Source organism: Leucopleurus acutus (genome assembly GCF_964270905.1).
Source record: "Leucopleurus acutus genome assembly, chromosome: 2".
Classification (NCBI taxonomy): domain Eukaryota; kingdom Metazoa; phylum Chordata; class Mammalia; order Artiodactyla; family Delphinidae; genus Leucopleurus; species Leucopleurus acutus.
Genome location: NC_139143.1, coordinates 193,031,892 through 193,056,781, shown reverse-complemented (window position 1 = coordinate 193,056,781; position 24,890 = coordinate 193,031,892). Strand labels below are relative to the sequence as shown.

General features: G+C 63.5%; 3 protein-coding genes across 3 annotated transcripts; 2 read left to right on the top strand and 1 right to left on the bottom strand.

Moving 5' to 3' along the window:
- Positions 1-2,167: 2,167 nt before the first annotated feature.
- On the bottom strand, positions 2,168-6,231 carry ANKRD65 (ankyrin repeat domain 65; the record flags this gene model as incomplete). Its single annotated transcript, XM_082860361.1, is given in 7 exon segments — positions 2,168-2,800; positions 3,157-3,691; positions 3,876-4,136; positions 4,138-4,190; positions 4,193-4,231; positions 4,233-4,286; positions 6,076-6,231. Coding segments are annotated over 7 exon segments (1,731 nt in total).
- Positions 6,232-7,538: 1,307 nt separating this feature from the next.
- TMEM278 (transmembrane protein 278) lies at positions 7,539-9,041 on the top strand (the record flags this gene model as incomplete). The annotated part of the gene is made up of 2 exons (XM_082865187.1): positions 7,539-7,811; positions 8,829-9,041. 2 exons carry the CDS (start codon positions 7,539-7,541, stop codon positions 9,039-9,041), a joined length of 486 nt encoding a protein of 161 aa, XP_082721313.1.
- A 6,869-nt stretch (positions 9,042-15,910) lies between these two features.
- On the top strand, positions 15,911-20,065 carry VWA1 (von Willebrand factor A domain containing 1; the record flags this gene model as incomplete). The annotated part of the gene is made up of 4 exons (XM_082856952.1): positions 15,911-16,008; positions 17,117-17,674; positions 19,341-19,619; positions 19,728-20,065. Exons 1-4 carry the CDS (start codon positions 15,942-15,944, stop codon positions 20,063-20,065), a joined length of 1,242 nt encoding a protein of 413 aa, XP_082713078.1. The 5' UTR covers positions 15,911-15,941.
- Positions 20,066-24,890: the final 4,825 nt, after the last annotated feature.

Below are 24,890 nucleotides of genomic sequence, written 5' to 3'. Positions count from 1 at the left end.
GCCGTGATGGCAGCTTGTCCCAACACGGGTGATGTCAGCTTTGACCATTTGGTTACAGTATTGTTTGCCAGGTTTCTCCACTGCATTTACGTTTGAACTAATACATAGTTTGTAGTGAAATACTTTGGGAGTCATCACAGGCTCCCCTGTCAGCAGATGTTGAGGTAGAAGCACGTGCGACGGGCCAGGTCACTGAGGCATCTGCGAACAACACCGTACACCACATTTGGTCTACACTCTGTGAAAGGGAGCCACTGGGGGACTGCGCAGGAGAGTGAATAGGATTATGGCTACTATTCTGAGAACAGCCCCTTGGGAGTCAAGGGATCAGGCGAGAAGAACAGTTAGGCTGGGGGCTGGCCTGGTTATGGCAGCATTCCAGGCAAGGCTGACGGTGGCCTGGACATGGTGGATGCAGTGGGGGAGGTGAGAGGCAGTCGGGCTGTGGGTGTGCTCTGAGGTCGAGCCCACAGGCTGTGCTGGAGGCTGGCTGGAGGTCCATCCTGCAGCTTTAAAAACCACCCCGGGACTTCCCTGGTGGTCCAGTGGTTCAGACTCCACGCTTCCACTGCAGAGGACTCAGGTTTGATCCCTGGTTGGGGAACTAAGATCCTGCAGGTCCCACAGGCCACTCGGCGCGCCCCCAAAAAACCAAAAACAAAACAAAGAAAACCCACCCTTACTCTGAGGACTCCCGAGATGTCACTCCAGGCCTCATCTTTGCCCCATTTTCGTCTCCTGTGCATCTGCTCTCCCACCCGTCCCTCCACCTCGGGCCCAGGTCCCGCCAGGAGTCATTGTTATGTCTCCCTTTCCCTGTCCCTCCCCACATCCAACCATCAGCAGGTCCAGAGGGCTGTGCCCACAGAACTGTCCCAATTCTGCCTGTTTCTCCCGCCCCCACTGCTATGCCGCCACCGTCTCACTGGTCTCCCGGGTTTCCTCCTCCCAGTTACAGTTCACTCTGCACTTGCAGCCCCCATGAGCCAGAAAGACCATGTCACATGAGCTCACGCTCCCCAAAGGCTTCCGTTGTCTTGGGGGTAAAATCCAAGTGCTCCCAGGGTCCCCGGACAGAGTCGCTAATTTAGCAAGACGGCTCTCACTTTCAAAAGATGAAATCTGTCCTCTAAAGCTGTTCTTCCAGAAAAATCTAAGGACATTGATTTTCTATGAGGATGCAGGTGTGGACAATCAGAGACAACTGTCACTCTGTATCTGTCGCACTGCAGGGTTTTTAATTTACAGAGATGGCTGAGTGATGACAGGGAGAGGCTAAAGCTACTGAAAGCAGGTTTGTTTTTTGTTTTTTTTTTTTTTTGGCTGCGTTGGGTCTTCGTTGCCACGCACGGGGGCTCTCTCTAGTTGTGGCAAGCGGGGCCTGCTCTTCGTTGCGGTGCACGGGCCTCTCATTGCGGTGGCTTCTCTTGTTGCGGAGCACGGGCTCTAGGTGCGTGGGTTCAGTAGTTGTGGCGCATGGGCTTCAGTAGTTGTGGCTTGCAGGCTCTAGAGTGCAGCCTCAGTAGTTGTGGCGCACAAGCTTAGTTGCTCCACGGCATGTGGGATCTTCCCGGACCAGGGCTCAAAGCTGTGTCCCCTGCATTGGGAGGCGGATTCCTAACCACTGCACCACCAGGGAAGCTCCTGAAAGCAGATTTTTATGCCTTACAGTTCCTGAGGGGAGGGCACACCACGCCCCACAGGGACACAGGCAGAAACAGCAGTTTCGATCAGGTGGTAAGAGCAGGGGCCCGGGGAAGGCTCAGGCCTTTATTGGGGTTCCCGCAGGAAAGGCACGGCAGGGCAGGGAAACAGCTTCTGATTGGTTTGTTTGATAATCCAGTGGGCCTTGGTGCAGAGAGGCAGGCCTGGCCCTGGGTGACTTCGGGCAGGGGGATGTCAGCTGGGCACGTGAGAGAAGGCAGCCGTTCAGGGCATGGGTCGGGACAGCAGGGGAGAGGAGGACAACTGGCCCTGTCATTAGTGAGTGGGTGCCGAGAGACAAATACTGAAGCTAAGGAAACACAGTAAGAGTGCCAGTGTGCCCGGGGGGAGCACAGAGGCTGACACCCCGATGGGGGACGCACAAACAGGAGCCCACTGGGTTCTGGTCAGTTCTGTGGCCACGACTCAGTCTCCCCGCCAAAGAGCGTGCACAGGGCTGAAGCTACAGGGCTGACGTGGCCCTGGGAGTCTGCAATGGTTCCGGGCCAGCCACACGCTTCTTGCTCGGGCTCCAGCCACTGCTCCCTTCTTCTCCAGGAACCTCTGGGGTGTTCTCCTGTGCACCCTGGCAGGCGGCCTCAGACCAGCAGAGAGGAGCCTGCACGCCCTGAAGGCCGCGGAAGCCTGCAGCCTCTGGTCCTGCTCCGGCCCTGCAGCCCTGGGGCCCATGGGGCACCTCCTGCTCTCCACAGACGGCAGGCCCCAGATCCTGGGCCACCTCCCCCCACTGTGTCCTCTGGGTGGGGCTGGCCCCCCGGCTCAGCAAAAGCTCTGCGGTGGAGCCATGGCCGCGTTCCACGGCAAGATGCAGGGGGGTCACGTGGAGCCAGCCAGCAGCGTCGACCTTCGCGCCCCTGGCCAGGAGGTGGCCGGCGACCTCCATGTGGCCTCCCCGGGCAGCGTGGTGCAGGGGGGTGAGGCCCAACGTGTCCCGAGCGTCCACGTCTGCTCCCCAGGCGGCCAGAAGTTGGACGGCGAGCAGATGTCCACCGGCAGCAGCCCTGTGGAGTGCAGAGCGGCCATGCCTGTCCTTGAGGCTTGAGTCGGCCCCGTGCTCAAGCAGCACCTCCATGTCCTAGAAGAGGAGGGGGCAGGGGCAGGGCTGGCCTGGGCGGGCCACACAGTGCTCAGCTGCCCTCAGCGCCCCTTTCTCCACACTGCTTCCCTAGTGGGTGCCGCCTATGGCACCTGCTGGGGCTCTACTTGGAGACCCCACTTGCCCCCTAATGGTCCTGAGCCGCCCGGGGCCTGGCTGGACTCTGGCCCATGGCCAGTGCCCAATAAATATTTGGTGCTGCCGGCCCAGCGCCCTCCCTGGGCTTCCAAGAGCTGGTTACCAAGGGGAGTGACGTCAGGGCGGCACTCAGGGCCCTGGTGCCGGGCCCCTCCCCACCACCCGCACGATCACGCGGGGCCCGGGCCGAGACGTACCTGCCGGCGGCCCAGGTCGGCAGCGACACCCAGCGCCGTGGCCCCCGTGCCGTGCCGGGCGTCCACCCGCGCCCCGTGCGTCAGGAGGAGGCGCAGCGCTGCCGACTGCCCGGCCACGGCCGCCACGAGCAGGGCGCCGTCCAGGCCCGCACCGCCGCCTGCTGCCAGCAGCTCGAGCACCGGCAGCCGGCCGCCCGCGGCCGCCCAGTGCGTCGCCATCCAGCCGTGTGCGTCCGCCGCCGCGGGGCCCGGGCCCGGTGCGTCCAGCAGGCGCCTGGCCAGCAGCGTGCGGCCCAGCGCGGCGGCCCAGTGCAGTGGCGTGAGGCCGGCCCCACAGCGCACGTTCGCTGACGCCCCGCGCTGTAGGAGCAGCTCGGCCACCCGCGAGGGCCCGTGCCAGGCGGCCTCGTGCAGCGGCGTGCGCCCCGCGCGGTCTGCAGCTACGGCCCGGGCCCCGCGCTGCAGCAGGAGACGCACCAGCGGCACGTGGCCGCGCAGCACGGCCAGATGCAGGGGGGTCCTGCCCGCGCGGTCCCTGCGGGGCGGGGAGGGCGGCACGGGCGAGGGCGGGGCACGGGGAAGAGACCTGCTACCTTTGCCCAGGAGGGAACCCTCTCCACCCCGCAAGGGACCGCTGCCTCCATCTCCCACTGAAGGGACACCAGCCACCATCCCTACCCCCAGCCCCGTGGAGTACCCGGTCCTAACCCTGGGCTCACCTCTCCTCCACACTGGCCCCTTGCCGCAGTAGCTGAGTCACCAGGCCCACGTGACCCTTCCACACGGCCTGCAGCAGGCGCCCCCAGGCCTGTGGGGCGCTGGGCCCCTCTGTCCCAGCTCCTGGGGCCTCCTCGGAGCCCAGCTCCAACCACCGCAGTTCCTGCTCTGCCCCTGCCTCTGTCAGGTCCTGCTCCCGGGGCTCAGAGACCCTAGAGTCCATCTGGAAAGAACAGGAATCCAGCATGGTTGCTGGAGGCCCAGGCTGGATCCAGCCCACTGTCCCCAGGCCGACACGGACCCCTTATCTCCCCAGGGGAACCTGGCTACCACTTAGCCTTCTGACGGCCTTGGCTCTCAGTTACCCCCAAAGCGAGCCCACCCAGGGGCTCTGTCCTCCGTCTGGGGGTCCTCTACATACCGTCCCGGCCCAGCCACAGCCTGGTGGCCCTTTCATGACACTCCCCCTGAAGGCACAGCGGTGGGGTATCTGCTCCCAGAAGGTGGAAGGCTGGAGCTGCAGTTGTGCGGTGGCGGTGGGGCCTCCCGGGGGCCGGGCTAAGGGCCAGTTCTCCACCTGTTTACCCAGCAACTTAAGGGGGAGGCCCTGCCTGCGGGCCACAGCCCCTGTCCCAGCAGCCGTCAGCCCCTGGCAACTGCCAGGGCCTCTGGCTTGTCCTCCCTCCCGGGAGACAAAGACCAGGCAGGTAGGAACTTGCCCGTGGACCACAGCTCCTCGAGGAGCACAGCCTTTGATGTGCCACGACTCGCCCCCAGGAGATACCCACACACCTTCCCCTGGGTCCCCCGCTCAAGCCCTGCCCGCCAGCCCCACTCCTGTACCTGCTGGCTAAGACCAGGCTGGGGTGGTGGGCAGGGTGAGGTGGGACCCTTCCCCCCACCCAGATGCCGCATGAGGACAGAAGATTCTCCAGGGACACCAGGCAGGCAACCTGGACCAAGGGGTGGGATAGGAAGCCCCCTGAGAGGAGACTGAGGCAGGTCTCCAGGGGCTGTGAAGGGGCAGAGCCCCAGGCAGTTGAAGGAGGGAGCCAGGCAGAGGGAGGACTGATTGATCAGAGACAGGCTACATCTGGACGGTGGACGTGGTGCTGCAGGAAGCCCTCAGTAAGGCCTCCAGGTTGGTCACCGTGGCTCTGGGGCCCTGGGGCAGGGTGGGCCGGGGTGGGTGGCAGGCCCTGAAGGTGCCTTCCCATCCCCCAATCCCTGGGTGAGGCCACCCGTCCAGAGCCCAGACGGGAGAAGGACGTGGGGCGGCCTCTGCAGCCTTGTCCCTCCAGCGCCTCTCATGATGGCTCACCAAGAGGCAGCACGGCTTTGGGGTGGTGGCTCCCACCCCAGCCCCTCCCCAGCTTCCGGAGACGGACGAGGTGTCCTCAGGGCCCTGCCCTCCAGAGAGGCAGCCCTTCCAGGTGCCAGATCCAAAGGGTGGGTCTCCAGGCGAGGAGCTGAGAGGCCCCGTCCCACTCCCCAGCCACACGGGTCCCACCCTGTATGCCACGGTCACTCCTCCTCTAGAATGAGAGCTTCGTGAGAGCATGTCGCACAGGCCGCAGATTCGTCCCGTAAGGAGCAAGGTGTTCTGGGTGGATGCAGACAGTTTACTGGTTAGCAGCCGGCAAAGGCCAGAAAAGCAAGGGTGTCAGCCCTCTGCACTCTGTCCCCACAGGATTACACAGGAAGACGCTGAAAGGAGCAGGGCCAGATGACAGGGGCACGAGGACACGGGGTGGGAGGGGCACCCCGTTGCTGAGGAGCAGCCTCTGTGCTGCAGCCGCGCCCTGGGGGCCCCGTGCACCGTCCTGTACCTCAGAGCCACGGAAGCTAGAAACTGCTTCCTGGTGGCCTCGCCACAGGCAGAAGGCAGTGAGAGTGGGCCGTGGGGCCTGTCTCCCCGGCTTCTGCCACGGCCTGGGCACTGCAGCTTGCTCAGCGACCTGCAAAGAGCTGTCCCGCTACAGGCAGAGGCCTCTGTTGGCCTCCCTCCGCGTTGAATCCACAGGCATGCATCGTGCCTGGCGCACAGCGGGAGCTCAACAGAGTGCTTGTTGAGTAAGTGAATGAATGAGTGGAGGACCTGGGGGAGAGGGTGGGGCTTAGAAAGGAGATGAGTCCAATACACTTGCTGTCTGAACTCTCTTTTTTACCCCAACTTCACTATCAGAATAAATAAACAGCTACCGTGAAATCTTCACACGCGTGTGCCAGTGCAAGCAGTTCAATTGCACACATGCTGGGCAGCAGGGCTTGGCGTGCATTGCAGGGGGCCTCAGCAGCTGTCCTGGCCGGCGTGTCTCCAACCGCGTCCCTTGAACAAGCTGTGCATGTCGCTGTCATCGTCCCACATCCCTACGTGTCTGAGGGGTGCTGGTGAGCTTGAGAGGCCTGGAAAACGTTGGAAGAAAAGTTGGAAGGGATGAGGTGGACTGTAGGGGGAGGGAAAGAGAAACATTCGCATCTGGTGCCACCCGGCCTCCTTCATCCAGCTCCCAGACAACCTACTCAGTGGTTTAAGTGTCAGCTAGTAATGTCAGTGGTGTTTATTTATTTGTTATTATTTTTCAAATAATTTTATTTATTGATTTATTTTGGCTGTGCCGGTTCTTAGTTGCAGCATGTGGGATCTTTAGTTGAGGCATGCAGGCTTCTTAGTTGCAGCATGTGAACTCTTAGTTGTGGCATGCATGCAGGAGCTAGTTCCCCGACCAGGGATCAAACCCAGGCCCCCTGCATTGGGAGCACAGAGGCTTACCCACTGGACCACTAGGGAAGTCCCTGTAAGTGGTGTTTAAAACACTGTATGTCATGCACGGAAACCCCGGGAGGCTGTTCGGTGCTAAGAGTATTTTGGTAATATTTGGAGAAATTAGTTGGGGTTTTCAGAAGGGCTGGGAATGCTTCCTCCCTGCTTACTTGAAATCACAGAATACACACTCCCCCTGTTTTCAGGATGGATTGGATTCTGACACAAAGGATACCTGTAATGGTAGCTGCCATTATTGAGCACCTACTGTGTGCTGAGTTCCACATTAAGCATTTCACATACGTTACCCATGTGCCCTCTCAACAGCCCTGCAGTGTGGGCACCCAGCATCTTCTGGGGCTGTTCTGATGCTGAGAGGGGCCAGGTTTGGGGATGAGGGAACCAGAGGGGGCGAGGTCAGATGTTGACCTTCCCGTGGCAGCTATGGATGGGGCAGTTGCCAGAGTTGAGACTGATAAAATGAAACCATTGTTGCAGGGTCTGGAAGTGGGGAGAGGGCGGGACCTGGGGTGAGGACGGCCCAGTGCTGAGCTCTCAGGACAGCTGTGCAGGCTCCGACCAGAGCACGCAGGGGCTGGCGGGGGAGACTGGGCAGGGCTGGAGCTGTAGTAACCTGGCAGAGAGAGGGTCAGCCTGGCAGCGAGGACCTGAGGCTCAGGTGTGACCCTGGAGACTGATGGTCAGGGCCGGACCTACCTGGACCAGGGCCCTGCCCTCCAGCTGAGTCCACTATCTGGTTGCTGGGGTCTGGGTGGAGGTCTGACCTGGCAACCTAGGGTTAAAAGGTTGCTAATCTGACCTGGGCGGGGGGCGGAGGATGGGCATCAGTCCTGCCACGTGACCACCACTGTGAGCCCACCAGGCCCACTGCCAAGAGAGCATGAGTGAGCAGGAGAGGGAGACAGAGGAGGAGGGAGGAGGCGCTTCAGACACAGCACCCATGCTGCCCCGAAGGCTTCCTGACCGCCAGGCCTCAGACCTGATGTCCCCAGGGTGGGCAGGCCTGGCTGCCCAAGGCCTGGGGGTCCTGCTGCTGCCGGGTCGGGCCCTGGCTGGGCTCGTGCTCCATCTGCTGCTGCCCGCAGCCGTGTTCCTGCTGCTGCTGCTGCCCGCAGCCACCACTGTGTACCTGGGATTCCTGTGCCACTCAAGGGTGAGCTGCGCCGTCCACGGGTGCGGGGCTGAGGGACTGTCTGGGGTCCTCGGGGAGTGCAGGTCCCTGGAGGCACGTGTGCCCCTCCCTGAAGAGCTCCTTCTCCTGCCAAGCCCCCCCCCCCCACTGGCCACAGCAAAAGAAGGGCTTTTGTTTGCCACCCAAGGGGAAGGCTCTCTCCCCTCCCCTGAGGCCTCTCAGCCTTGTACCAGGAGCCGCCAGGGCCTGGACAGCTGGGCAGGGTGGGAAGAGGAGGAGGGTTCCAGGAAGAGAAGATAAAGATATTGTCAGATTTAACCAGTCCACAGTCCCCATCCTCCCAGCCTCCCCCAACACACAGCCCCCCTGAAGACCCCTCCTCCCCTGGGATGGGTTTCCCCACGTATGGAAGGGGTTATGGCTTGGTCTGGGATAGGGAGGGTATAGGCAGATGGGCCCCTTTCTGCCCATCTGGGGAAGGGGGGGCCGGGGGAAGGGGGCCGAACGCTGGACCGCAGTAGACAAGGTGGCGCCAGATGGCAACACCCCAGGGTAGGGCCTCGGGGTCAGCTGCCAACTTAGGAAAGGGCCATGGGAGAGCAGAGAGAGCTATTCTCTGAGCCTCCCCTCAAGGGGCTCCTACTCGGGCCATTTACCGCCTGGGTCTCCATCTCCCATCCTCGGCTGAGAAATGCCTGCCTCACAGCCAGCCCCAGCCCCCCCACCCACCCCCGACACCGGCTCTGCCAGACCTCAGGCCCCGCTGTCTCCTCTCCCGGCCCCGCCCCGGTCCCCCGGCTCTCAGGCCCCGCCCCAATCCCTCTGCCCCCCCCGGCCCCGCCCCGGAATTGAGGCCCCGCCCTCTCCCGGTCCTTTTGTCACCAGGCCCCGCCCCGGTCCATCTGCACCGGCTCCCCCCCGCCCCCGGCCAACTCACAGCCGAAGCGGGGCTTAGCTCCCGCCCCGTCCACCTGCTGCCAGGCCTCGTCTCGGAACTGAGGCCCCACAGCCCCGCCTGACCGTCCGCCCCGCCCTCAGGTCCACCCGGCGCCCCGCCCTGCGTGCCGCGCGCTGCTGTCCGACCGCGGCTCCGCGGCGCTCATCGTGTCGGGATTCCTCTCGCTGCCTCCGCTGCTGGTGCTCGCCTCGGCCGCCCGCTCCCGCCTGGCCCGACGCCTCCGCTCGCTGCTGCCACCCCCGACCTGGAGTCCCGGACCCTGCCGCCACCCCGACGGGGAGGAGCAGCTCTAAGCCTGGGTGTGATCCCAGAGGCCTCTCCAAATCCCGGAGGCCCCCGAACTCCCCCCGTATCCCCCATCAGTGGCTCCAGGCTGGTGAGCTCAGGGTCTGCGTCCAGGTCCCGGCCGTGAAATCCCGTGCGCAGTGCTCCGAGGGGCCGCGAGGTGGCACCGGACTCCGCCGGACCGGGACGGCCCTTCCCCACCCTCACCGGCCTCCGCAGTCCCCGCAGCCGCCGAGGGGCTGGGACGCCCCCAGAGAACAGGGAGATGGCTCTCGGAGAAGGGGCGCGTGGCCAGGCTCGGAGAGAGGCGGCCTTCCTGGCTTCTGCCACTGTGGCTGTCCTGGGCTCCTGTGCCCCGACAACGGGCAGTCCCTGCGGGCCCCCTGTCTGGTCCGGCAGCGGCCTCCAGCGAGTCCCAGAGGTGGGGAGACTTCCACGCTCCACGGTTCCAGAACTTCAGCGGCCAGAGCACTAGGTCATGCAGGGCTCAGCCCGAGACCAGGGTCAGCGTTTAGAGTGAGGGCTCTGTCTGTTCTCTCTGGATAATTTTAAGATCTTTTCCGTCTTTTGCTTTCTGTGCTTTTAAGCATGTTTGTGGTTGTGGCTATGTTCTTATTTATCCCCTTGGTACACACGGTGTGTCCCGTTTCTACAGATTCACATCTTTCAGCAGTTCTGGAGAATTCTCAACCATTATTTCTTCAATTCTGTCTCATTCATTCTACACATTTTTTCCTGGGAAACACCTATTACGTGAATGCTTCCCATTGTGCTTTCACCACTCATGTCAGTTCAACTCTCTTCTGTGTTTTCCATCTCCTTGTCTCCCAGTGCTGCGTTCTGGGCAATTTCCTCATCTCCCTCTTTGAGTTCACTAAGCACTAGCTGAGTCTAATCTGCTGATTATCACATCCATTTAACTTAAATTATTATGTCGCCCTATCTAAAAGTTATACTACTCACTTCTTATTCAAATCTGATGATTTTGATGATCTCTTGGTGCATATGCTCGTGATTTGGGTTCCAGCTTCGACTTCTGGAACGTTTCACACATAGTTGTTTCTTTTTTTTTCTTTTAATTATTTATTTTTTGGCAGTGCCCTGCGGCATGCGACATCTTAGCTCCCCAACCAGGGATCAAACCCTCACCCCCTGCATTGGGAGCGTGGAGTCTTAACCGCTGGACCGCCAGGGAAGCCACACACATAGTTATTTTACAGACTGTACCTAACAACTGCACTCCCTTTGCCCTTGGGGGCCTAAATCTGTTATTTGTTGCTTCTGCTGACTCAGTAACAGCATATTGTTTCTTTGAATGTTTGTACTTGTTAAGCATCAGCGCACACCTGTGAACATTCTGAGGCCACGTCCCTCCACAGAGGATGCCCTTGTGAGCCGTGACCAACCTGGGCCCCCGTTAGGGTCCTGGTTAGTACCCCGCTGTGCAGGGCACCCCCACTGTGGCCCTGATGCACTGTGGCTCCATCCCTGCGTTCAGGGGATTCTCTGCTTTCCCATTTGTTTCCGTTCATCATGCTGGGTTTCTGTTCCCTATTCTGTTTATTTATACACTTCTTTCTAGCGTTTCCTGGAGGGGAGGGGGCTTGGAAGATATCTACTGCCTTGTAAGCCCAGCAGTGTATTAAAAATGTGTTTGTTGTGAGCTTCCCTGGTGGTGCAATGGTTGAGAGTCCGCCTGCCGATGCAGGGGACACGGGTTCGTGCCCCGGTCCGGGAAGATCCCACACGCCGCGGAGCGGCTGGGCCCGTGAGCCATGGCAGCTGAGCCTGCGTGTCCGGAGCCTGTGCTCCGCAACGGGAGAGGCCACAACAGTGAGAGGCCCGCGTACCGCAAAAAAAAAAAAAAAAAAAAAAAGTTTGTTGTAATTCGTCTAGAATCTAGTAATAGCTGGAAGGCCCTGGAAAGGATCCAGCGCACCATGTGGCCAGCAGGGCTCCACCTGTGACCAGGAGGTCAGGGCCCAGACGTGCCCAAGGATCAGCGCTCAGGGCTCACTCGTGGCTTGAACAGGGCCCGAAGTGGGGCTGATTCAGGTCCAGCAGGAGTCCTTGGGGTTTTCCTATTGTCTGTGGCCGGTCAGATGGGGGCCCGGCTGGCTGCCCCGTGCCTGAGGAGAGCTTCCCCGGTCCGAAGCCGCCTTCCTTCCCCTCCCGTCTAGGGTTGGGCAGGCTCTGGCCAGGCGTCAGAGGACTCTCCTGAGGATCCGCCTGGCCCTGGAGTCATCAAAACAACAGCTGGGCCTGGTGGGGGCGGGGAGGCCACCATGGGGAGCTCAGCTGCTGAGCCCACTGGTTCCTAAGGTGTGTCCCGGCTTCCCAGGCCTGCCCAAGCCGTGGCCTCCAGCTGGCCCCGGGGACAGTCTGCCTCAGCTCCAGCTCTTCCCACCCACTCACAAAAGGAATACTTGTGGGAGGCTGTGGAAGGTTGACAGAGGAGCCTAGGGGTCTGCTTTAGGGGGCCAGCCATCAGGGAGGATGGTAAAGTGGAGGGTAGAGGCCCTGAGCTACTGGGTGGGTCAGAGGTGACCTCCACTTTGGGCAAAAAATTCTCTTTCTGCACGTACCCAGGCCCCTGCCCCAAAAGAGCGTGCCTGGCCATGGGGGAGCACGTGCACGCGCGTGCCTGTGTGTGTGTGCGCGCGTGTGCATGTGAGGGCGTGCCTGCATCCCCTCTGTCTGCCGGCCCTCACACACCTGGGGGGGGGCACTGTCCAGACCCCACAGGTGTAGAGTCTGGGCTTCGCAAGGTTCCCTGATCTGCCCAAGGCCACTTATTGATTCACAAAGCATTTCCTAGCAGCCCAGGTGTCTGCAGGCACACTCTGAGTGGTGAGCAGCTAGGCAGGGCTAGGAGAGCTGGCCCGTTCTGTCCCCATGGTCTGTACCCCAGGTGTGAGCCCGGCCCCACCCAGGCATGTGGGCCAGGCAAGGGGTGCTGGGCAGAAACTGAGCTGTGCTGGGTGGGCTGGGGAGGAACAGGCAGAGCCAGCCCTGTGCTGACTCTGGGGACTGAGGCCCCTCCCCTTGCCCCATGGTCCCACCCCCACCCCGGGGACTCCCCCCAACCAAGGTGCTGACACAGTTCTGTCCCTCCCTGCTCTCTCTTTCCCTATGTAAGCCTCCCTGAACCCTGCTTGGGGCTAGGACAGGGCATGAGGGTCACCTCCCTGTTACAGAAGGTTCCAGCACAGGGAACCCAAACTAGGGAGGGGTCCCCCCTCGGGAAGGGCACCACTGTTCAGTTCCCTGCACAGGCTGAAAACCAGGAGCACTGCTGCCTGCCTGCCTTTCTGCCTCACAGCTGTGCCCTTGGGCCTCTACTTCTTCGAGGCCTGGCATCAGTCCCCATCCTGCCCCTAGGCCCTCGCCTCCCCCATGAAGCCTGCCCCTGCCCTTTATGCCTCCCAGGCATCCTTGCTGCCCTCACATACACTGGCAGGCCCCCACCCCAGGGCTCTGGTACTTCCTCTAGCTCCTGCCCCCTGGTCTGACACGACCCCACCCTCCAAGGGGAAGATAAGTAGACATGCATCTTTGCAAACTCACCGCTCCCCATCCTCGTTCTAGCCCGGCAGGGCTGGGAGGACAGGGGCTCTGCCCAGTGCCTGCACGTCCCCAGTGCAGAGCCTGTTGTGTGGCTGGGCCCAGCACACAGATAACTGATGAATGCAGATGGGGTGGCACCCACCCCCGCACCCAGGCTGCCCACCCCATCAGCTGTCTTCCCTGCCACCCTGGGTGTTGTTGGCTGAAGGACTGGGCAGGGGTCGTCTCTGAGGCCGAAAGGGGCAGGCCCGGGCCCCTAGGGAACGAGACGATGGGACCACCAGACCCCCAGGACTGGCCCTCAGGCCCTGGCACGTCCCTGACCACAAACAGGCAAGTCGAGCCTAGAAGAATGTGTGGGTGGGTGTCGGCCGGGGCCTCTGGGCCCTGCCGCTCTCGGCCACCCCTTCCCTCTGCTCCTGTGACTGTTGCGTGCAGTCAGGGGGCCTCGGGCTCACCCACGCTACCCTCCAGGCCCACAGCAGCCGACCCCCACTTCTGGTTTCTGTGTTCCCAGCTGTGTGTGTGTGGGTGCCTGTGTAAGATACAACTGACACGAAAACCAGCATCACAGGCATCTCTGCGGGGCAGGGTGGGGCCGAGCCACTCTGCCTCTCGGACTCTCAGCTGGGGTCAGGGGTGGGGTCAGAGGCCCCGGGAGCTGCCCTTTTCCCAGGGGTCAACATGACCACAGTGAGCTGGGGACAAAAGGCCCTTCTTCTCTGCAGAGGCCTGGACGGTGTGGAGGAGGGCGCGTTCCTGCAGACCGGCGGGGAGCAGGGGCGGTGCCTTGGAGAGCAAACGTTGTCCCTGGGTTTTGTGGAGCCCTGTCCACCTGCCTGTGAACCGACAGGCAGGGTGCGCCAGCTCTGGGAAGTGATGCTTGGGGACTCCCGGACTGGGCCAAGGCCACAGGCTGCTCCCTCCTCCTGGTCCCCAGAACACAGGGCCAGGCAGGGGCTGGCCCCGGGGGAGGGAGGGGGCTGGGGCCAGGGCCGGATGTGTGCAGGATGCCTCCGTCCTTCTCTGCCCCCCCTGCCCCCAGGCCTGTCTTGCTTCAGAAAGGATGTTTCCCGGTCATTATATTTGTGCTTCCTCTGGCGTCTGTCTCAAGCCCAGCCCTGGCCCTGACCACTACACCCCTGGCTGACCCCTGTGTTCTCTGGGGACCCTCCATCTGCCCATGTCTCACCTCGGCGGGGGGGGTGAAGAGACTCACCGTGATGCTGGCAGCAGGGGGTGGTGTGGCCGGCTGAGCCACAGAGCAGATCAGGGGACTGAGGGGGGCAGAGCTGACCTGGTGGGGGTGGGGTGGTCTCAGTTTGCGGGGGTCAGGCCTGAGCTCAGCACGAGCATCAGGTGGCCAAGGCAGGTGGCCGAGCTTGGCCAAGGCTAGGGAGAGGCCCTGGCTGACCACTCCCAAGGCCAGGCCCCCGTCCCTTCTCCCTCTGACGGAGAGGCTGGAGGGAGGAGGACGCCTGCTTCCTCGAGGGCTTGAGTCATGGCCAAGAAGAGTGGCTCAGTTTTTCCAGAAGGCCCCGTCAGCCCAGCAGCACAGCCGAGGTGTGACAGTGGGCCCACCGCTGGGCAGGAGTGGGGACCCACAGGGCAGATCCGGTGCTGCCCGCTCCCTGCTGGTGGGCGCCCATCGAGCTAGAACAGGAGCCAGGCCGTGTGGGCCGTCTGCACCTGGGTCAGCTCCCCGCGGGGCCCCTGGCTCTCCTCCAGCTGCCTCCGCTCACAGCCCCACCTCCGCAGCAGCCCTGCTCAGCCTCGAGTGCCGGAGGGCTGGGGGCCAGGCACGGTCCCTCTGGGTGGTACACCCTGAACTTTGGGGGTTCGAGCCCATTGCCGCCCCCCCGGGGCCCAGGCGGAAGCACCAGGCAGTTTCTGGTCCCAGCCGAGGCCTGAGGTCTGTGGAGCTGAGCCAGCCCCAGCACTGCCAAGATTCCCGGCGGGGGGGTGGGGGGTGGGACGGCGGGGACACAGTTCTTGCTTGTTCCTGCCCCAGCTCCTCAGGCTTAGCTGAGCTGCTTCCTTTTTTAGGCAAAGTCAGAGCTCCAGTCTGTCTCCCAGCCTGGCGTCTCACCTGCCAGAGGGAGGAAGGAAAACCATTGAGTCCCATCCGTCCTCCCTGCTGGGCATCCTCCTGGGGAGGGGGAAAAGGGAGGGGACATCCTGGCAGAGATGGCCCTGCCTCCTCCCCGTGGGGGACCTGTGCCCCCCACCCAGCTGCACAGAGAGGAGTGGCTGGGAGAGGGCGGGGGTGACCCCACAGGAAGGCATCTTAGGAGGGAGGGGGGCAAGGCTCTCCTGGACCTCACTCCTGCCCACGGGACACTGCCCCATCTCGCCTAAGGGCAAGGAATCTGCCCTGGGGGCACTGAGTGTCCCTCAGGATGTCCCCTGCAGCCAACCACCTCTGCTCTGGTCTAGCCAGGATCCCAGATGCACGGCTCCTGGTCACAGTGGAGGGTTTCCCCAGTGGGCTGCTTGGGGGGGTTCTGTCCTCAGTCCTGGAGTTTGGCCTCAGCCCTGGGCCCCTCATTGGGCAGGGCCCATGGGGACAGCGGTATGCCCAGCATGATCACACTGGACAGGCCTGAACCAGCCATCCTCAGCTCCTATGCCTCTTCCTCTAAGAAGCCAGGTGAGGTGTCCCCCCGGAAGCTCCCCTTGAAGGTCTCAGGCTTCTTTCCTCTCCCGACGCCCTGTCTCCTTTCTAAGTTCCACCCTCCTAATCTCTGTTGGTCATTCCTTGGAGGAACATGTCACAGCTCCCATACACCTGCCCCTCCCCAGTCTCTGTGGCCAGAGCCTGGGACTTGTTGGGGGGACGTTGTTTTTGGTGTCACCCACACACTCTCATACCCCCTGGGGCTCTCTTGGGCTTGGCTTCAGGGACTCCCAACACTGCGGAGCCAAGGGCAGCGGGCCTAGGGATGACCCAGCTTGGTGGCTCCCTGCTCGGCTACTGGCTGGGGGCTGGGGGCAGGGGGTAGGGGACAGGGCTGACTCCAAGGCCCTGTCGGAAAGGGAGACCGCAGTGTCTGTGTGTGCGTGCCACCCGCGTGTGCCTCGGCGGCATCCCGGTGAGTGCCGCGTGTCGCCGCACGTTTGGGCCCTTTGTGCGCGCGCCTCCGCGGAGCCGGTGCTCCTCCGCACGCGGGGTAGCGCGCGCGCCAGGGCGGGACCTCGGGGCGGGGCCGCGGTGGGCGGGGGCTCCCGGGGGCGGGCTCCGGGGGCGGGGCCCGGGTCCGACCCGCTCGGCCGCGCGCCCCGCAGCTCAGGAGCGAGCGAGCCACGAGCGGAGGCAGAGCGTGGCCGTCCCGTCGCGCGCGATGCTGCCCTGGACGGTGCTCGGCCTGGCCCTGAGCCTGCGGCTGGCGCGGAGCGGCGCGGAGCGTGGTGAGTGCGGCGGGCGGCCAGGCCGGACTCAGGTCCCAGCGCCCCGCCCCCCCCACCATGTCCGCACCGAGCCACGCTCTCCTTCCGCGGCTGTAGGGCGGGGGCAGCTGGCAGGGGACCACACCCACCTGCGGCGCGGGCCCTGCCGGCAACTCCGCGGGATCTTGGGGCCTGGACGGGGAGGGGGAGGGGCCTGTCGGGGAGGCTTGTCCCTGCCTCAGTTTCCCTTTCCTTGGAGTGACCATTAATAGAGGGATGGTGAGAGGGTTGGCGTCGCCCCACTGGGTTGGGGGAAACTGAGGCCGCAAGGCCGGGACCAGAACCGAGACACCCCAGGCCGCTGTCTGCTCATGACACAGTGGCGAAGGGCCCCATCTGCCCCCCGGGGTGCCGGGAGGAAGGGGGAGGCCTTGGAGGGGCATATAGGGCCCTCGGGCTGCTGCAGCAGGTAACCTGCTTCCTGGGTCCAGGTGGAGCAGAGGATGGGGGCCAGGGGAGGGGTGACATCATCTGTAAGTGGGGTCAGGACTCCAACCAGGACTCCGGGCTGTGGGAGGGGCTGCAGTCAGCGCTCTGTTCCCCCCATGCCTCCACCTCTGCCCCCCACACGCCTCCACCTCTGTCCCCAGTCTCCCCAGCTGCCTCTGTGCTCCCACCGCACGCCCCACCGGTTGCTTTACCTGGAGGCTGAGCGGTGTAGGCTGCTTCTTGAAAGCCAAGCCCTGGTGGCCCAGACCCATCCACCCACCACTCCTGGGGGCTGGGCTGGGTCCAGCCTGCGCAGAGTCTGCTGAAGACAGGGAGGGTGTGGGGGCTTGGAGGGGTCAGCTCTCCTTTGCAGACGAGACAGGAGCCCAGGGGGTGCCACAGGCATGCGGCCAGGATGCAGAGTTGGAACTGCTGAGAGTGTGGACCCCTCTTGGCTTAGGGCCCCTCTCCCCCGGGTGCCACCCCAGGACGTTTGGGGTGTGGCTGAGCAGGCTTTCAGGGCTTTCTTGGGTGAGGGCAAGCGCCAGCTTAGGGAAGGCTCAGGCCCTGGGGGTTCTGACCTGGGTGTGCGGCTGTCTGGGGGCCACCACCTGGGGCTGAACCCTTCCCTCTCCCCCAGGCCCCCCGGCATCTGCCCCCCAGGGGGACCTGCTGTTTCTGTTGGACAGCTCGGCCAGCGTGTCTCATTATGAGTTTTCCCGAGTTCGGGAGTTTTTGGGGCGGCTGGCGGCCCTGCTGCCCCTGGGCCCTGGGGCCCTGCGTGCCAGCCTGGTGCACGTGGGCAGTCGGCCGCACACCGAGTTCCCCTTCGGCCAGCACAGCTCAGGCTCGGCCATCCAGGACGCCATACGCGCTGCAGCCCAGCGCATGGGTGACACCAACACTGGCCTGGCGCTGGCATATGCCAAGGAGCAACTGTTTGCCAAGGCGGCGGGGGCCCGGCCGGGGGTGCCCAAGGTGCTGGTGTGGGTGACAGACGGCGGCTCCAGCGACCCCGTGGGGCCCCCCATGCAGGAGCTGAAGAACCTGGGCGTCACCGTCTTCGTCGTCAGCACTGGCCGAGGCAACCTCCTGGAGCTGTCGGCCGCTGCCTCGGCCCCCGCTGAGAAGCATCTGCACTTTGTGGATGTGGATGACCTGCACATCATCACCCAGGCGCTGAGGGGCTCCATTCTTGGTAGGTGGGAGGAGGCGGAGCCCGGGGAGCCCCAGTGGGGAACTCAGGAAGAGGGCCAGGTGAGCCTCCAGGAGGACCTCACATGCCTGGAGCAGAGGCCAGGGCTGCAGGGACAGGGGTGCACACGCGGCTTCTCCAGGGACACACTCCAGCTGTTCACCCCAGGTGCCCCCCAACCTGGGCTGAGGCGGGACAGAGGGGCAGGCTTGAGTAAACACCTCCAGGTGGGGCTCTCTGCTGGAGAGTGGGGGACTTGGTGTGGGCTGAGGGACTCAGGCGCTGCATCTGGTGGAATGTGTCTACCTGGAGAGGAAGTGTAGGAGGTTCCAAGCCTGGAGACTCTGCAGAGGGGCCCACCAAGCCTGGAGGGAGGGGGAGGGCCAGGTCAGGAAGGGCCGAGACTGCCCCCCAAGAGCTAGGGGCAAGGGCAGCCGCGGAGGGGTTGGAGTGGGACTGCACTGCAGGCGGTTGTGGGGATTGCTGGAGAGGAGGCCGGACCTTGGAGGGCCCGCTGCGGGGGCTAGCAGCTCCCCTCCGAGTTTCTTGTGGAACGCCCTGACCCAGCTAAACCTGGCGGGAGAGGGAGCTGGTGTTGAAGGGCCTGGCCACTGGCAAGGTTGGCTGTAGCCACTGAAAAATGCCAACAACCCCAGGGTCCTCCCAAGTCTCCACCTGTGGTTAATCGTCCACCTGAAACCGGAAGGGGTTGAACTGTGGGTTGGAGGGAGGTAGAGTGTCCTTCCGAAGATTTACTCCAGGACACCTGGCCCTGGTGGCCCCTGGGTCAACCACTGTGGCTGAGCCTGGAGGCGGCAGCAGGAGAAAGGGCAAGCAGCTGGACAGGAAAAACCCAAGGCTGCAGGGCAGTGAGGCAGTAGGGCGGGGGCTCCTGGGAGTGGGGGCAGGGTCTGAGTGTGGGGGATGGGCGAGGGGCGTGCCAGCCGGGCAGCTGCACACCCAGCAGTAAAGAAGGCAGCATGGGGTCCCGAAGGGCTTAACCCTGTCCAGGCATTCATCAGCTTCACCCCCCCTGCACCGTCACTCAGACAGCCCCGTGGTGCTCGGCATCAAAGCCCAGGAGTAACACACGTTTGGGGGGTCCCACCCTGGAGTGCTCCCAACACACTCTCCTGGGGACTGGACGCCGGCAGCACCTGAAACTCCAGGTCCAGCTGCTCCTGGGGTTGTCACATCTCTCCTGCCCCTCGGGGCATTCTCCAGTGGCTCCCCGTCTCTTGGCTGTACCGTGGGCCCCGTTTTCCTTGACTGTTCGGAGCTGAGCTGACCCCGGACTCTGTGCTGGTCTCTCAGGCTGGATGGGGGGCTGGTCCTCTGTTCTCTGACATCGTGACATCAGTTTGGATCCTGCCACCTTTGAGGGGCCCTTGTCCAGGCCACTGGACTGGGTGGGAGGTGGCTGCTATACCTCCGCACTAGTTTGAGCCTGGAGCTGAGGACAGGAGGGAAGCTCCTGATGGGGCAAAGTAGGGGGCTGGCTGCACTTATGTCCTTCTGCGGATCCTTAGCATCTGGTGGACGTGGCCGGGGCTGGCCGGGCGCCCCGCGCCCTGCTCCCCGCCTCTGGGTGTCTTCCGGGAGTCAACAGTCAGTGCCCCTGGGTCCGCTGCGAGGAGGCATCTCTGTTCTCTGCCCTGTCCCCCCGCAGACGCGATGTGGCCGCATCAGCTCCGTGCCTCCGAGGTCACGTCCAGCGGCTTCCGTCTGGCCTGGCCGCCCCTACTGACCGCCGACTCGGGCTACTACCTGTTGGAGCTGGCGCCCAGCGCCGAGCCGGGAACGGCGCGCCGCCAGCAGCTGCCAGGGAACGCCACGGGCTGGGCCTGGGCCGGCCTGGACCCTGACACGGACTACGACGTGGCGCTGGTGCCGGAGTCCAACGTGCGGCTCCTGAGGCCACAGCACCTGCGGGTGCGCACTCTGCCGGGTGAGGCGGGACGCGGGGCCGGGCGGGCTGGGGGTGCCGGCGCGGCCGGGCAGGGCGCGGGGCCGGGCGGCGCGGCCCCCTCCCAGCTCACAGGCACTTCCCCCCCAGAGGAGACCGGGCCGGAGCGCATCGTCATCTCGCACGCCAGGCCGCGCAGCCTGCGCGTGAGCTGGGCCCCGGCGCTGGGCCCAGCCGCCGCGCTCGGCTACCACGTGCAGGTCGGGCCCCTGCGGGGTGGCGCGGCGCAGATCTTGGAGGTGCCCGCGGGCCGGAACAGCACCACGCTGCAGGGCCTGGCGCCGGGCACCGCCTACCTGGTGACCGTGACGGCGGCCTTCCGCTCCGGCCGCGAGAGGGCGCTGTCGGCCAAGGCCTGCACGCCCGACGGCGAGCGCAGCCGCGCCCCGCGCCCCCAGTCGCCGGGCGCTGGGGGCCGGGAGCCGTGAGCAGGCCGCGCCCGCGCACCCGAGGGCGCCCTTCTCCCGAGCTCGGTGGGTCTTGCCCCAGGGGTGGGATGCTGGCCGGCCTTTGTCCCGCGGGACCCCCGCGCAAGAGGGCGCCCTGCTCCGGCGTCGGCCCTCCAGGACGCGGCCTCGCCTGACCCTCCGCGGCAGCTCTGGCAGCGGCGCGTGCCCTCGCGACTCCCTCCCCTGCCCGGCCCAGAGCTTGGGCAGGATTTAGCGGGGAGATAGACAAGGAGTCAGGGTCCCGTTGAGAACGTCGAGGCCCGAGATGGCTCTGGGCCCAGGACCACAGGGCGCCGGGGCGGCCGGACCTCACACTTGTATTAAGGGCCACACCCTCTGGTGGCAAAGGCTAGCATTTGTTTGAAGGAGCTTGGTCTCCGTGACAGCTCCGAGTCCCCTCCAGCCACTCAGGTCCTGGATAGGAAAGGAAGGAGGTGGCTCTGGCCAGGTCCTCAGAGGCTTCCTGGAGGGCGCAGGGTCTGGGAAAGGGGAGGGGAAGTGCTGGGAGTTGATCGTGTGGTCAGCAGCTGGGTGGCTGGAGGGACAGTCTTCACCGGCATGCTCAGCCGGCTTGGGGGAAGTGCTTGCTGGGAACAGTGGCCCTTCCTACCTATCCAGGACCCCACTGGGCCCAGCCACAGCCACTGGGACGCAGATGGCGCCTTTTGGGAGGAATGGGACAGGAGCTTGGCATTTGGGACCCTGGAGATGGGCGAGCTTGTTCTTGCGGGACCCCAAGGCTGGAACTTGCAGGGAGCTTTCCCTGCTTCTGGCTGGAGGGCCTCCGGGCAGGGGCAGGGACAAGCAAGGTTCCCCTGGGTGATGCACCCCAGCCATTCTCTGCAGGGCCTTCTGACCCCACCTCCTGTCACTGCTCTTATCCTGGGGCCACCAGGCAAGTCCCAAGGGCAGGCAGTGCTGCGCTCCCTCAGCCCCACCCCGCACCTCCTCCTCCGCCTGCGCTGACTCAGTGCTCACTTTGCCTTTTCCCCACTAACACTCCAGACTTTAAAATACAGTAAATCAGATGTAAACTTAGTCCTGCAGTCTCCTGAGAGTGTATTCCTTGTCAAAACACGCCAGCCCCATAAAAGGTTGCAAGTTAAAAAAAACGTCTTGGGTGGAGGACGGATGGTACCCCGGCTGGTGCTGGAGAAGAGGAGGGCAGAGCCTCCCCCTCCCAGTGCTGGGACTCAGGCCACTGTGCCCCCTGCGGCCGCCCTGTGCATCTCCTCTTCAGAGAGCGCAGGCCCCGTTTCTGAGGGCATTGCTGGGACCTGGGCCTGATCCATCCCTGATGGGCAGAATTCCCCCTGTGGAGGCCTGCATCCCCCACTCCAATCCCCTGGGTGCTCGCGGGTCACAGCCCACTGGGCACCCAGAGAGGCACCCCCTTTCACGCTGCACCCCTGAGCCCAGCTTGCAGCACACCGTGCGGGTGGCAGGAGAAAAAGCAGGAGGTGCTGGCGGGGCGTTTCCTAGTGGCTCAGTCACACACTAAAGACGAGTTGAGCTGTGAGCCCCTGCCCCCCAAACATGCCTCCAACCCCGAGAGGAGGCAGAGCAGCTGGAAGACGCACGCCCCCACCCCCTGGAAGAAGCTCCAGCCTCGCCTCCTCTCTGCTGGACGCTGAGGCCCAGAGAGAGCCCCAAATCTACCTCCAGGCCAAGGAACGCCCCTCCTGGAAGCCCTTGTCTCGGAAGTGCCGCCCTTGCATCATCCCAGGCAGTTCTTAAAGGTCGTGGAGTCTGGGCCACGTCTGGAAAGAGTCTCCCGGAAACAGCTTTGTCCCGGTCTCCACCCCTTCCCTCTACATCCCCTGACTCGCAGGCCCTGGCTCCGTGGTCCACTCTGGGTCTGGGGCCCAGGCTGAGGCCTGCAGGGACTTACACATGCCACTTCCTAAGGCAACTACGAGCTTCTGGAAGCACGTGAAAGTCAGAAAGGGCCGTGCGAGAGTTTATGATCCACATGGCAGCCCAGGTCCATGCAGCAGGAGTGGGCCAGGCAGGGGAGGATCCTGCTGCTTCTAGGGGACCCCAAAGGGAGGCTCCTCTGGTGATGCTGGGCGGGCACAGTTCTTACACTCACGAAGGTTGCTGCTGCTTCCTAACTTGACGAGGAGAAGCTAAGGATTTCCCCAAGGCTGCATGTCCCACTCATCCCGTGTGGGCTCTTCCCTGCAGCCCAGGGCTTGCCCGACGGCAGGAAGCTGCGAGGGCCAGGTAATGGACAAAGGCTGTCTGTGAGAAGGCCAGATGGCTGCTGGGTCTGGATCAGGCCTCTGGAGATGGGTGTCCAGAAGTGGGTGGTGCAGCCACTGGTAGCTCCCTGGAGCACCAACTGTTACCATGGCGACAGAAAGAAATGGTGTCGGGCTGCTGTGTGAGATGTGTGTCCTCACAGCCTCCTGCTGTGGTGAGGGGGCAGCTCAGGAAGCTTGAGGCTGACAGCTGTGTGTCTGTGCTTTTCTTCTGGGATGAAAAATTTTCTTCCAACATCCATTAAAACAAAAATGCCAATGGAAGTCATAGCTCCCCCTAGAGGTGAGTGTGGTGAGGAGGGGCCCCCAGGAGACCCTCCCCCGCAGGTCCCAATCCTTGGGTGGGAGGTGGAGAGGGCAGGGTGTGCTTCTGGCTGCCGGCCACCGGCAGGGGGCTCCCAGGCCGGAGCCCTTCTTGGGAAGGGAGAGGGCTGAGGTCTCCCAGGCAGGGGCAGGGTGGGGCAGGCGGGAACCCTGTTCACTGACATGTTCTCACCAGGAGTTAAAACTCCTGCCACTCATTGCTTATGTTTCAGAAGTGTCTGTGAATGCACCCATGACGATCATATCGTCCTAGCCACAGACACTAAAGCCTAGCAGGAAGGACAGGCCCTCGTGCCCACCAGGTGTGTGCACAAGCACAGGGAGAGCAGTGGGTGGCCAGCGGCTTGCCTGAGCCCCTGACCACAGTGTCCACGGGAGCGGAGGCCACAACCACCCGGCTCTGGTGCTGCACGTGGGGTGCACAGCACTTACTAGGGGAGGGAGTGAGAGCCACGAGCTTCTCAACTTGCTGTGGGCCTGGGGCCCTGGCCAGCTCCCAGTCCCGCTTCTTCGCCAGGGCCAGCCCCTACTGGACGTGAGGGCACTGGAGGCCGGTCCCAAAGGCGCCACTCCCAGCCCCTCCCAGACGACCCCGGGGCTCCATCAGTGCCACAGGGCTTGAGCGACTTGCTTCCAAGGTCTGTCCAGACCATGCAGCTGACCCTGCTCTTCTCCTGGGAAGGCAGAGGTCCCAGCTCAGCCCTTCAAGGGGCAGGCCAACGCTCACGGCATGTCTCCTGTCCTCAGCGTGGTGGCCAGGCAGCTGAGCCCCTGTGCTGAGGGTCCCCCCACCTCGCGTGCCTCGGGATGGCCTGGCTGTGCTGGCCTTCTGCTGGGTGGGCCTGTCGGTCCAGCTGGTGGGGAGGTGCGGTGCGGCTCCGGGGGGAGGAGAGAGCCGCCTGCTCGCCAAGAGCAAACACAATGCGGGGAAAATGAGGCCCTGAGGGCTCCGTGCTCCCTCCCCTCTAGCCTCTTCACCCTGGAGCCAGGAGGGGAGGGGCTGCAGGGGCCCTAGGAGAGGGCTTCGGTGGGTAGGGTGGGGACCAGCAGCCAGGAGGCCCTGCCCTGGGGGCTCGGGCCCAGGAGGACCAGGCCGAGCCAGCAGCTTTTCTTTCGGCTGGACTGGGGCGCATGAGCTGGGGCTCCAGAGACTGGAACCAGCAGGTCCTTTTGGAGCCTGAAGAGAGAATGGGAGCGGAAGGGCCCCACCTGGGTGAGGGAGAGAGATCAGCCCCTGAAGGCCCAACTGTCCTAGGAGAGCAAGACCGAAGAGTGATGCTGGGGGGCTCCAGACTCAAGTGGAGAGGCTTCTGTCCCTGGGAGACACTGGGCAGGTTGGGCAGCTGGCGCTGCAGCCTCAGTGCTGGGAAGTCCTGGGGCCTGACGGAAGGCCCCAGCTCCCCAAGGGTCTGGCCAGATGCAGGGAACTCAGGAACCACACCTGCTGCCCAGGCTCTGGGGGCAGAGTCCTCTGCACTGGGCCTGGGTGGGGACCACTCTGCTCCTGCTGGCCTGGGCTCTCGGGGGCAGCTGTGTCCCCTCACCCTGGGCTCAAGGTCAGGCTGGAGGCCAAGCTGTCCACCTGCACCTTTAACTTCTGCAGTCTGTCCTCCAGGTCTTCAAAGGTGGAGGACTCCTTCAGAGAAAAAAAACGTCCTGTGGGGAGGGGGGATGTTGGGGGAATCCCGTCAGCAAAACAGCGCAGCATGGGCGGCTGAGAACCCCACGTTTGTCAATTAAACATGAACACGGGGCTTCCCTGGTGGCGCAGTGGTTGAGAGTCCGCCTGCCGATGCAGGGGACGCGGGTTCGTGCCCTGGTCCGGGAAGAGCCCACATGCCATGGAGCGGCTGGGCCCGTGAGCCATGGCCGCTGAGCCTGCACGTCCGGAGCCTGTGCTCTGAAACGGGAGAGGCCACAACAGTGAGAGGCCCGCGTACCGCAAAAAAAAAAAAAAGAACAAAACATGAACACGTCAGGTAGAAAGCATCATCCTAATTCCCTTTTATTAACTTAGTGTCTTTAGGAAAGCGGTGTCTGTCCTGCCTAGTGGCTTCCACCTAAGACTTTAAGTGACAAACACAAGCGGACCGGACATTCTGTGGGCCCACTGGAAACCGGAAAGTGTGAGCAGCACCGCTGTGGCGAGGGAACCCGGAAGGAACCCCTCCATCAAAGGGGGTGCGGTGCAAGCACCTAAATCTTAAGATTTCTGT